Raw genomic sequence first — 12,993 nt, 5'->3', positions numbered from 1 at the left:
TTTCACATGAATACCGGTATAGAAAAACTGTTAAATAAATAAATGTTAAATAAACTGCATGTGGGCGACACCATCCAGCAGCACAGAATGGACTTGTCTCTTCAAGTTAGTAGAACTTTGAGTTCTACTGAGCATGTGAAGGACTTCCCAAACAGGTGTTGCCTTGTGAATCTCCTCAGTCCATACCACAGCTAATCTAGCTATGTAGTCTATTGCTCTCCAGGGAGGTGGGTGGGTATTCCATGGCTAATTCATCCTGCTAAGTATGAAAAACACCATTTATTGTAAGCAAACTTGCTTTTCCCATCAATAAACAGGCTGAATTAGCTATTACTTGTGGGAAGTCCCAAGCTAAGGGTTGCAGTAAAGCGTTTACTTAGTAAGCATCCCAGACCTCACAGCGGAGAGTGGACTACAGTGGGATCAGACTTTGCAATAACTGTCAGTCTTTGAGAGGTTACCAAGACAGTAATGGGACACAATGGTATGAACAAAAAAACAAAGTTGCAGCTTGGCAGATATCTCCAATAGGTACTTCTTAAAAAATGCTCAAAGGAGGCAACCATGACTCTCAATTGATGAACCTTATTCGATCTGCCAGTGTGTTGGACATGCCCAGTGGCCTAAAGAACAGCTTGATTTATCTCTGCCCAGTGCCAGATTTTTAGGGCCTCTTAGAGAGGCCATGATCCCGTCCCTCCTGGCTTGTTGATGTAAAACTTGGCAACATGGCTGTTGGTTTGAATTAGAATGCTCAAAGGTTGACAGAGCAAATCTGTTTGCACTCAACTCTAGAAGGCTGATCTGATTGCAGCTCTCTTGAGGCTCAGAGGCCTGTGTTCAAACAATTAGGGTATGTGCTCCTCACAGTTTGCCAGAGGCATCTGTTACAAGAACTACTTTGTAGGGGAGTGATTAACGAGGGGCTCCTTTTTTGAGAACTCTTGGGTATAACCACCATTGCAACTCTCATTGCAGTCGTCACGATCTGCATGGACGACAACAGAGGCTATGTTAGCTGGGCATGTAGACCTACTGGAGGTAGCGATGTGAAGACTGGTCAGCAGTCTTTATTTATTATTTACTGCTCCCAATACTGTCTTCGTTTTATGAAGTTTTACCTGATTTTATTATGTTACGATTTATTTGCCTTTTATGATATGCTAGAATTATTTTATTATTTATTGCCCCTTTATACTGTTTTTGTTTTATGATGTTTAAATTTGATTTTATTATTATTTTATGATTTACTTGTCAATTGCCTTTTATGATACGTTGGAATTGTTTTATGAATGTTGTCTTATACATCACTTAGGCCTTTTAGAGTTAGGCCATTCACAAATTCTGAATAAATGTAAAATGTAAATGTAAAAACACTAGGAGTCATCTTACAGCAAGAAAGGAGAAGAGAATAGTTTGCGGATGAGCGACATCATGACATTCACTCGGTCGGGAGGTAGGAATGCTCTTTCCTGTATCAAGTTTATGAAGGCTCTGATGAATTTGAGATTGAGTGGGCTCCATGGTGGATTTCTTGAAGATCAGAAAACCTAAGAGCTGTAGAAGAGCTATGGTTGAGCTCAGAGAACACAGTACTTCATTTGATTTCACTGTGATAAGCCAATTGTTCAGATACAGGAAGACTTGTATTCCTTGGTGATGAAGATGAGCTTTCACTACTGCGAGGCATTTCGTGAATACCATCATGGCTGATGAGAGGCCAAAACGAGGAGTACTTTGTACTGTAGTGGGAAGACTCCATCTGGAAGCGAAGGGAGTGCCAATGCAAAGGGTGGATGGGTATGTGAGCGTATGCATCCTTTAGATGCAAGGCACACATCCATTTGTCCTTCTTTATATAAGCTAAGATCATGCTGAGAGAGTTCATTTTGAATTTCATCTGAAGTACCAAAAAGTGGAATATAAAAATCAGATAAATAAATTCAGAGTATATATTTGTCCATGTGTCTCAAGTCTAGAATGGGCCGCAGTCTCCTCATTTTCTTGGGGGATAAGGAAGTATCAGGAATAGAAGACCAGAGCATGTTGAGATGCTAGAACTGGTTCTATCACTAGTTACTGGACAAGCGATCGGACTTCAATGAAGCTGAGGTACATGTGATAGATCCGGATGGAGTGCTGAAGAATGCGAGAGAGATGGAGGTTGAGAGAAACAACCAGTGCCCACACTGCACAATTTTAAGGACACAGGAGTCCTTGGTGATCTGATGTCACTCTACTAAATGTTGGATTCTTCCCCCTAGTGGGAGAATTGGAAACATTGGAGAGATCAAAAACTAGGTCCTGGTCTGGGTGGAACTTGTTGTGTAGGTTTCTGTTGCTGGCGCTCTCTTTGATGAGGCCTGGCTGGATGTGGCTACTGATGTAGGGCCGGAAGGGGCAGTAGACTGAAAGGCCTCCTGTGGAAATATGGTCCCTTGTATAGAGAAAAAGTGACGCCATGCTGTGGAGAGCTGTTCAGGAGTTGTCAAGAATGATTGCACTACTACGTTCTGGTCCTTAATCTCAAAACTTTTCACTGACAATATTGTCAGGTAAGCAGTGAAGGTCTGCTAGTTTCTCATGAATGTTACTCACTTGAAGCCACACCATAATACTAGCCTCAATGGAGCAGATGAAACACAAGAAATGGAATCAAAGGATTCATATACTGATCGAAGACAGCAGATGTCCTCTTCCATGTCTGGGAGCAGTTGTGCAAAGTAATTGTGTTGCTCCATGGCAGGTAAGAAAGGTTCAACTTATGAATGCAGTCATGGATTTAATGCACGATATAGAATTGATGAATGGTAATGCAAGCAGAGAGCACTGCACTTTGAAAAATCTTCTTGCCAAGTTTTTGTTTTTTTTTGTGGTCCTTCCCTAAAAGAGAGATTGAGTGAATGTAGGAGTAGGAGCCTAGTGACTAGAGCAGCAGGCTTTGAGCCAGGAAAACCAGGGTTCAAATCCCACTGCCACTCCTTGAGACCTTGGGTCAAGTTATTTACTCTCTATTGTCTCAGATAAGGAAATACCTACAGTACCTGAATGTAAACAGCTCTGAAGTGTCAAAAAGCAAAATATAAATTAAAAAAAAAAAAGTAAATAAGTGTTTTCTTTGCCTTCTTCATAGCAGATTCAATTATGACGCAAAAGCTTGTTGATTTTTGGGATTCTGAATTTGAGGTCTAACTGCCTGGTGGTTGGCATGACTGAAATAAGAGCTTCTTACGGTCTCATCTGTAGTGTATTGAGAATGTTGTGAACTGGAAGGGATGCTGGTTCGGTTGGAGTATCCAATATTTGAAGAAGTCCGAGGAGGAGTTCAGATCAAGGGTCCACGTCTTTGCAGTAACCATCTTTTCCACAAATTTAGAATAGGTCAGATCCTCTGGTGGTGAGGTATGGTTTGAAAGATCTGGAAGAAAATCAGAGTATGCCTTAGAGTCTTTATCGGAGCCTAAAGGTTTATGGTCACTTACCCATGACTCTACTGATGAAGAGGGTGAATAGGGAGAAGCAACCAGACCTGTTCTCCTGCTGAAATAGGATAGACTAAATAGAGTTGTGCAGTCAGATTGATAAACTGAAGTCAGAGGTAGATGCATCGACTGCTTTGATGGGATAGAATGTTTGGATGCCTTGGCATGCTTTGACAGGTCTTTGGAGTCGCCCATGGAAGAATCCAGTGCAGGTCAGCGATATTGCTTCAGTTGCACAGGAGATGTGCCGTGGGATTTCACAGGATCATGTATGGAGGCCACAGGCTTGTGACGCATCGGAGCACTGTGCATCGGAGTTTTGCATGTTGAGTGCCTTGATGTGCTACTGGCATCGATGGAAGTCGAATTGGGCAAGTTGATGCATCGCATGTCGCCAATGCTGTTGGCACTGACAGCGACAGTGATGGTCACGTCAACAGCACCAGTGACACAGTGCACCTCACTTAGAATGCTTATGTTTCTTTGCAGGCTATGATGGTTTCAGTGATTGATGTCATTTTGCCTTCGATGCATGGTGGCTAGCGGAACTTAACCTCGTAGCTTCAGCCTGAGCGTTTTCTGGACAAACTCCTGCTGTTGCAGATAAAGCTGCACTGAGGGACGAGGACCTATTGTGACTCTGCAGAGATTTACACAGTTCCTCAATTTTAAGGATCCGGGATCTTTGCGACTGCAGGGAAAAATCAATCCACAGGCATAGCAATTCTACTCAGGATCCGGCCCGGGGCATCAAGAACACAATTCATGGCCACCAGTGAAGGACACAACCTTCCCAAAGAAATAACTCTTAAAACCACTCACCATGGTTGATTTCTTCTGCTCAGACATGGTAGAAGAGAAAGCCACACTTTGTCGTCAAGCTGTTTTTTGTTTTTTTTTTGGGTAGAACTGAAAAAGGCAGTCCAGCAACTTTAGAAAAAGAAACTAAAGTAAAAATATAACAAATAGATGATTTTAGGATTTCTAAAGAAAGATTGTAGGGGAGACAGAGGTTACCATTTGTAGTGTGGCAGGACAAAAAAATTCCCATGCGGAAACTCCCGCACATGCTCAGTAGAGCTCAAAGTTCTACTAACTTGGAGACAAGTTTGCTCACTGCCACAGATTATCACCAAACATGTAGTAGCTAATTTAGCCTGCCTATCAACAAAAATTTTCCTTGTAAAAACCACCTAGTTATGCTCAGAAAACACTTCCTTCTTCACCAGAAACATTTAGCTTTGGTAAGTACCGAACAGCACTGTGGACAACCGTTCTGTACAGACTCTCAAAACATGGTAGCACAAGGACATAAATATGACACTCAAGAAGAAAAAAAAAGGTTTCTCAAGATCTTCCTTAAAAGACAATCACTCAAAAGGGTTTTGTAAAACAAATACATCCATGCAATCAACCCAAGAGGTCAAGGCTTTAGCCTTAGGGGAGGGGCTGCAGTATGCAAGCTTTTGGTGCTGATTTATTGCTGCTTTACATAAATTAAATAACATTTAATTTCTTTCCTTCCTATACACTGATTTATGACCTAGTAGGAGTAAAAACTGCATGGCTCTACAGTGTATACAGGGGCTTAGTAGTACACAGTACACTCTAAATGTAGTTGCTTTTTAGTAAGGATTTCCCCCATGAGCATAGAATGAGAACAACCCTTAGGCCAGCTAACCTCTCCCTTCCCCCCGCTGGGTCCGTGGGCGACCACGAGGCCTGCCGCGCCGTCCAGACGCCGTTCCCTCCGCCCAGAATCGGCAAGCAAGGCCCGCCTCCAGCAACCTACCTGCAGCCAATCGAGACCGGCACCGAGGGCCTTTAAATCCCCAGCCGCGCCGAATCCCTGCCTCTTTTGCCCGAACCTCTTCTGCCCGGACCTTTTTCCGCCTCCGAGGGATACGCCGAACACGTACAGCCAATTAGGGGACAGCCCTGATCAGACTATAAATTTAAATTGAGAGACACCCAGGCGCCGCGCGCCTAGCGTCGCGCGCCTAAGGAGCACAACAAAGGAGCCTGCTCCTTTGTGCGCTCCTTAGTGCACTCCCTTTGTGTACTCCCCTTTTGTACCTCTGCCTCGTAAGTAACTCATTATTCTTTGACCTCCCCACAATCCCCCTCATCCCTAAACTACCGAACCATCCCTCTCCCTCCTTCCAACACTCAACACATGAAACTCCCATGCAATCCTCTACTAACAAACTGTCCCACAGCATTAAACAAGCTTCCAGCATTCATCCAGTCTCATCTGCAAGCTTCCAGCATTCATCTGCAAGCTTCCAGCATTCATCCAGTCTCATCTGCAAGCTTCCAGCATTCATCTGCAAGCTTCCAGCATTCACCCAGTCTCATCTGCAAGCTTCCAGCATTCATCTGCAAGCTTCCAGCATTCATCCAGTCTCATCTGCAAGCTTCCAGCATTCATCCAGTCTTATCTGCAAGCTTCCAGCATTCATCCAGTCTCATCTGCAAGCTTCAAGCTTCCAGCATTCACCTGCAAGCTTCTAGCATTCATCCAGTCTCATCTGCATGCTTCCAGCATTTATCCAGTCTCATCTGCAAGCTTCCAGCATTCATCTGCAAACTTCCAGCATTCATCCAGCATCGCCTGCAAGCTCCCAGCATTCATCTGCAAGCTTCCAGCATTCATCTGCAAACTTCCAGCATTCATCCAGCATCGCCTGCAAGCCTCCAGCATTCATCAAACCTGCACAGACAAGCCTCAATCTTTCACATAGCCCCTCTCATTATCCTTCTAATCTCGCAACTTAGTTCTTACAAATGGCCCCATTTTTCACAATTCCAATTCTCCAACATAATACTCCACCTAAAAGAATTTCTTTCCGACATGCCCAACAACACAACCTTAAATCCCTCTCTTCAATTTCGATCACTCCTACCTCACAACTGCTAGGCCTCACCCTCTTCTCTTTAAGCCTTTTCAATGCTCAATCTCTAACGAAAAAGTCTGTAATCTTAAACGACTACCTCATCGACGTGAAACCGGAGATTTGTGCAATCACTGAAACGTGGTTAAAACCTTCAGACACAGCAATAATTAATCAATTACCTACAGAGGCTTACGACTTCTTCTCGCTACCTCGTCATAAAAAAAAGGGAGGAGGTATTCTTTTAGCAACTAAAAAGGACCTCAGATTCTCTCTACAGCAATCCAATTCCAATGCAAAACTTGAATTCGGCCTTTCACCTCAGACAAGCTCCAAATCCTTCTCGTATATGCTCCCCCAGGACTCCTGGAATCAGATGCTTCACCCCTGGTAGAATTAACTTCTTCCCTCATCAACTTTGACTCGCCAGCTATCATACTAGGTGATTTCAACATGCACGTAGATAACCCTACCCCATCACCTAACTGTGAATCACTTCTCACAGCCTTCTCAGCACTAGGCTTCACTCAATTAGTTAACAAACCTACCCACAAAGCCGGCCACACGTTAGACCTGATCTTCGTTAACGCTGCAATCAATCCCGTATCTATCCCAGATTGCACAAAGGTCCCGTGGTCAGACCACTACCTCATAACAACTTCATTCTCTATAAAAGATACTAGCCCGGCTTGCATTCCTTCGCCCTCCTTCACATACAGGAAAACTTGCTCCCCAGAAGACCTCAATAATCACCTATCACCTCAACTCCACCAACTGGACCTTACAGATCCGAACTCAGCACTTCGATCATGGAACACAATCACCGAAACTATAGCTAACAAGCTATGCCCTTCAATTACAAAAAAACCACACCAGAATTCCTCCAAAAGACAGCCCTGGTTCTCCTCAGAACTAAGAAAGCTCAAACTCCAACTAAGACAAAATGAGGCTAAATGGCGCAAAAACCCAGGAACCAACACCCTTTCAATCTACAAATCATCTCTGCACCAATACAAATCAAGCACCCTAAGATCCAAGAGGGACTATTACGCCTCGAAGATACACGACCTGGTATTCGATGCCAAAGCCCTCTTCAGCTATGTAGCCAACCTCACACAATTAAACCAACCAGAGATTCCACATGACCAAGCTCAATCGAAAGCGGAAGAATTAGCTCTATTCTTCAGCAACAAAATCAACACTCTTCTATCTCAGCTCCCCACTAACCATACTGTTCCACTAACCACTCGTCAACCCTCAATCAACTACACTCAATTAGAAGAACTTGACACAACTTCATCCATGGAGATCCAAGGAATTCTAAGGAAAATGAAACCTTCCTCCCACCCTTCAGATCACATCCCAGCTAAACTACTACTATCAATTCCAGATTCTATCGCCAAAACACTGGCAGATATCATAAATTGCTCCCTCACTCAAGGACTCTACCCGGACAACCTCAAACTAGCCTCACTCAAACCCCTTCTCAAAAAACCAAATCTGGACCCAAACGATCCTAACAACTTTAGACCTATAGCCAACCTCCCCTTCATAGCCAAGATAATGGAAAAATTGGTAAACTCCCGACTCTCAAACTACCTTGAAGACAATAACCTACTTTTCCCATCACAATACGGATTCCGTAAAACCTTAAGCACGGAAGCCCTTCTCATCTCTATGACCGACCACATCATCCTAGGCTTAGACAAAGGACAATCCTTCCTTCTGATCCTACTCGACCTTTCGTCTGCATTTGACACGGTCAATCACTCTCTTCTCATCAACCAACTAACAGCCATAGGTATCTCGGGCACCGCCCTATCTTGGTTTAGAACCTTCCTCAGCAACAGAGGATATAAGGTTAAGATTCATAATAAAGAATCCTCTCTTCACCCTGCGTCAGTAGGAGTCCCTCAGGGCTCATCCCTGTCTCCTACCTTGTTTAACATTTATCTGTTACCTTTATGTAAACTTCTCACTGACCTCAATCTCAAACACTTCCTCTACGCTGACGATATTCAGGTCCTGATCCCCATCAAGGAGTCACTCGCAAAAACACTGTCTCACTGGGAAACCTGCCTCCAAAATATCAAACAGCTTCTCACAAGTCTCAACCTTATACTAAATTCTTCAAAAACGGAACTTCTACTCATCACACCAGAAAACAGCTCCCTCACACCCACTCATCCAGCCTTATCAAATACTACACAAGTGAGAGACCTAGGAGTTCTAATTGACAATCACCTAAACCTGAAAGCGAACATCAACAAAACCACCAGAGACTGCTTTTATAAGCTCCAAGTGCTGAAAAGAATACGGCCTCTCTTCCACACACATGACTTCAGAACGATTCTACAATCAATCATTTTCGCAAAGCTGGACTATTGTAACTCCATCATGCTTGGTCTCCCTTCTTCACACACCAAACCATTGCAAATGGTCCAAAATGCCTCCGCCCGTATACTCACTAACACCAGGAGAAGAGAACACATAACCCCTATCCTGATGGGCCTCCACTGGCTGCCTATCCACTTCAGAATAATCTACAAGACCATTCTCACCATTTTCAAAAACATCCATCAATTAGCCCCAATCGATCTCCATATCCCCCTCCGATTACACTACTCAACAAGACCGACAAGAGATGCTTACAAAGGATCTCTTCAAGTACCTCCAGCCAAAACTACCAGACACATCACGCTTAGAGATCGGGCCTTCTCCACAGCTGGTCCAACTTTATGGAACGCCATTCCCCCGGATCTTAGAATGGAACCCAGCATCTCAACATTCAAGAAAAGACTCAAGACGTGGCTGTTCACTCAGGCCTTTCCTAACTCCAACATTACTTAACCTCCTCCAATCAACATTCTTCGCTAGTAATAGCATTAATAGCCAATCAACATTCTTCGCTAGTAATAGCATTAATAGCCACCTCTTATAATGTTATTATATATATATATATATATATAATTATTTGATCTTCATTTTCCTTCTTACTCCTAGTTATTGATTCCCTGTTACATGTAACTGCTTTTCTGCACCATTGTTCAAATTGTAAAGTTTATTGCACCCCTGTTTCTTGTGAACCAGCATGATGGGACTACTGTCTTGAATGTTGGTATATAAAAAAAACTTAAATAAATAAATAAATAAATAGATATCCTAAATTTTGTCTGAGTGACTTAACAAACAAATAAGCTGACACTTAAAAATGTAGGTCCTGCTAGCCCTATACATAAACACTAAAACACCTCCCCCCTTTTCTTTTTCACAAAAGAGCATAAGTGGACGGACCAAATGATCTTTATCTGCCATCTTCCAAGTTTCCACTTCTATGTAAAAGGGAATGTGCAAGAGCTGAATTGGCATCTTCCACAATGTGGTACAGCAAGGATGCTAGGAAAATACTGTACTCTGCAGCCTACATTAAAGTTTTCCAACAACTACACCGGCCTTTTACATCTATCAAATGCCATTACTTCCAACCTTTCAAAAACTAAAGGCATTAAAAAAACAAACTGCAATTTCTTTGCAGTTACCTCTCTCTGCTTGGTACGCGCTGTCTGTACTTTTTCATATTCTTCTTTTGCCTTTTCATTTGAGGTTTTCCTCTTAAACGCCTTGTGGATCACTTTAGTTCTGTTAAAAAAAAAAAAAAAAAAAAAAGTATATTTTAGCCATTACAAAAAAAATAATAGCATGCTCGCCAGTGCACAATTTGTAATTCTGTGATGGGTCTAATATATGCCATTTATTCATCACTTTTGCGTAACACTATGCTAGTAAAGAATGTCTCTAATTCAGAGGCTATCAACTCCAAGCTCTCTATTGTCAACCCTGCTTGTTAAGTATGAATAGAACTGCACATTAAACCAAACCATCATAACTTAGCATTCCTCAGTGAGAAAAATGCACACAGAACATCACTTTAAAGAGCCATTTACTTTTAAAAACTGTACTCACTAGCAGAAAGCCAGTGCAATAAATGGCACTTTGATCTTTCTGCCAAAGTACTGACACTCTTCAAATTGTTAGCTCAAAATGTCAAAACATTAGCAGAAAACAGAGAACAAAAATAAACCAGAAGACCCCATACTTGCCAAAATACACTACTATCCATCTTAGACTGCTAGCAACAGGTCATACATTTGTTGACATTTTTACATTGTGCGCTGCTTTACTGTAAACATTAAAAAATAAAAGGAAAAGGCTCTAATCAATCATTTAGTCTATGAGCACAGTCCCTCAGCAGCAATATTCCACCACTCAGCTGATTTGCTGCATGACACAATTAATGCTCAGTGTCAACACGGGGCCCAGTTCAAAACTTTGTGTGTCCAACATGTGTTGCTCTTGTGGCTTTATTTTCCAGGAAAACCTCAACCACCAAGCAGTGTGGTTCTCTGGCTCTTCTAGCAAATAAAATCAAAATTAGATAACTGGTCGCAGAGAAGTGAAGTTATAGCTGGTGAGGTACCAAATCTAAAACAAGGTGTATAAGTGAGAGACACTCCATGTGGTGTGATCCAGGCTATGACTGATCAATCTGAGAAAAGATTTAGAAAGTCTTGAGAGACATATGATAATTATTGTCCTTATATGCTAATTTCACCCATCCTACAATCAGTAAGTTGTAAAACTGGAAAATAGATGATCATTTTATTTCAGTCCTCATGTGGCAGACGGGTGCAATAATTGGTTTTCTGAAGACATCGTAACAATCTTTTTTGCCCCCCCTGGGGTTCATTTTAACAACTATTAGTCCAGCTCAAACTGAACCCATACAGCCGCTCTTCACAACCACAGCTACAGATGAACTGGTTAATACAGACAATCAGACACAAAACTTGGACACAGTCTCTGTTCATTAACCACTTAAAGCAGTAGTTACTCTATAGAAAAAATGTTTCCTATATTTTAACCAACACCCCCCCCCCTTAAAAACTGATGACAAAAGCACTTGCTCATCTTCAGGGATGTCCTTCATGAAGAGAACAAGTTGCCAATTGCTTATAGATTACTCTCAACAGCAACTCGGAAGTCTTAATCATGCTCTAACAGAGCAGAAAATAACCCAGAACACTGCAACGAGCACATGATGGGCTGGTTATAATTGCTGCAAGTGGCTCAACTGTCCTTAGAAGACAAGAGCAAAGACAGAAAGCTCTTCTCAAGTCAGGAAGGTAATTACTGACTGAAAAGCACTATTACTTGGGCTCTCTGCCTCATCTTTCAGAATACATGTGACCACACTAACTATAATCCAAAACATAAAACATACAAAATAAATAAATAAATCAAAAGGTGGACCTGCCCCCCCAGAAGCCTGAATTCTGTACAAGCGCTGGCAAAGCACTGCCAGTCAAGGGAAAATAGGAAAACGGTTATTCTTGGTCTCATGGTTCAAAGCCTTTCAGGATAAAAAGAAAATGCAACGTAACAGCGTAGGATTTTCACCTACTGTGACTTTTCCATTTGGAAAGAGAAAACCCCAGGTTGTTGTAGCTCTGCTCTTGCCGCAACATTAAATTACAGCGACTTTTCAGAAGCAAATATTGAGCAGGTCTAACTTAGGTGGAAGGCTGAAGATCGCTACATAGCCAGATAACTTATCCGGCTATGTAGCAGTGCCCTGATCCACCCACTGCCCACCTGAAATTGACCGGCTAAAAGATAGCCAGATAGGTCCTACTTATCAAACAATCTGCCAGCTGAATATCGGGCCCAATATTTTTTCATACTTAGGGACCTTCATTTTCAATTTTATTTTTCCCAGGAATGCATTAGTTTGTTACAAGAACAAAAATTACATTTATTTGGAAAAATGTCATTTTTTCCCACTAATTTCTCCTGTTTCTTTGTAATTTATATTTTTATTGATTTTTCAGTAAATTAATACAACATAACTATACATTCAACATAAATGATACCTTCAAAATAATTTTCAAAATCATTTTCATACAATTCCAAATCAAGATAATAACTGTTTTTCTATCAACCTTAAATTCAGAGGCCAATTAAATCAAGGGGAGAAAACATAGGAAACTATTTCATTTACATTTCATAGTTAATCTTCATCTCTCTTTTATTTTTATTCACCTGGTATTGGAGAGGATGTAGGTAACTTTTTCTGTTCCAGAAAAAGTTTTAATTGTTCTGGCAAAAAGAACAGGAACATGTCCTGTTCTTTTTTTATCAAACATTTGCAGGGAAATCTTAGGTTAAATGAATAGCCCAAAGACAAAGTTTCCTGTCGGAGGGTCAAAAAACCTTTTCTCTTTAACTGAGTTGAGAAAGATAGATCAGGGAAAATCTTAACTGTATTTTCATAAAAGGAAATTGAGTATTTGGAAAAATATTTCTTCATTACTTTATTTAAATCAACATGATTTACAAAAGATACAAGTAATATTCCCCTGTCTATGATCTGTTCACTAGAATTCTCTAGGAAATTTGTGAGATTTCCTTGAAAAGGTTGTTCTAATGTATTTAAATTATCATTTTTCTTCGGCAAAAAATAACACATACTTATATACGGTAATTCCTCTTCGGAAAACGATAATACTTCTCTCAAAAAACACTTTAACGTCTCCACAGGCACCTGACCAACTACCCGC

General features: G+C 41.5%; 2 protein-coding genes across 2 annotated transcripts in view; one reads left to right on the top strand and one right to left on the bottom strand.

Moving 5' to 3' along the window:
* METTL25 (methyltransferase like 25) overlaps nucleotides 1–12,993 on the top strand; it is a 265,950-nt gene that overhangs the window by 47,297 nt on the left and 205,660 nt on the right. The gene's annotated exons all lie outside the window — the stretch shown is intronic.
* The window catches only part of CCDC59 (coiled-coil domain containing 59), a 31,793-nt gene that overhangs the window by 11,170 nt on the left and 7,630 nt on the right, over nucleotides 1–12,993 (bottom strand). Inside the window, exon 3 of the mRNA XM_029597098.1 lies at nucleotides 9,916–10,015. Within this exon, the coding sequence (XP_029452958.1) occupies nucleotides 9,916–10,015 (100 nt within the window). The remainder of the gene's footprint in view (nucleotides 1–9,915; nucleotides 10,016–12,993) is intronic.

Source organism: Rhinatrema bivittatum, chromosome 4 (assembly GCF_901001135.1).
Source record: "Rhinatrema bivittatum chromosome 4, aRhiBiv1.1, whole genome shotgun sequence".
NCBI classification, from domain to species: Eukaryota; Metazoa; Chordata; class Amphibia; order Gymnophiona; family Rhinatrematidae; genus Rhinatrema; species Rhinatrema bivittatum.
The sequence above is the reverse complement of the archived record's forward strand: the minus strand, read 5'-3'. Positions and strand labels throughout refer to the sequence as shown.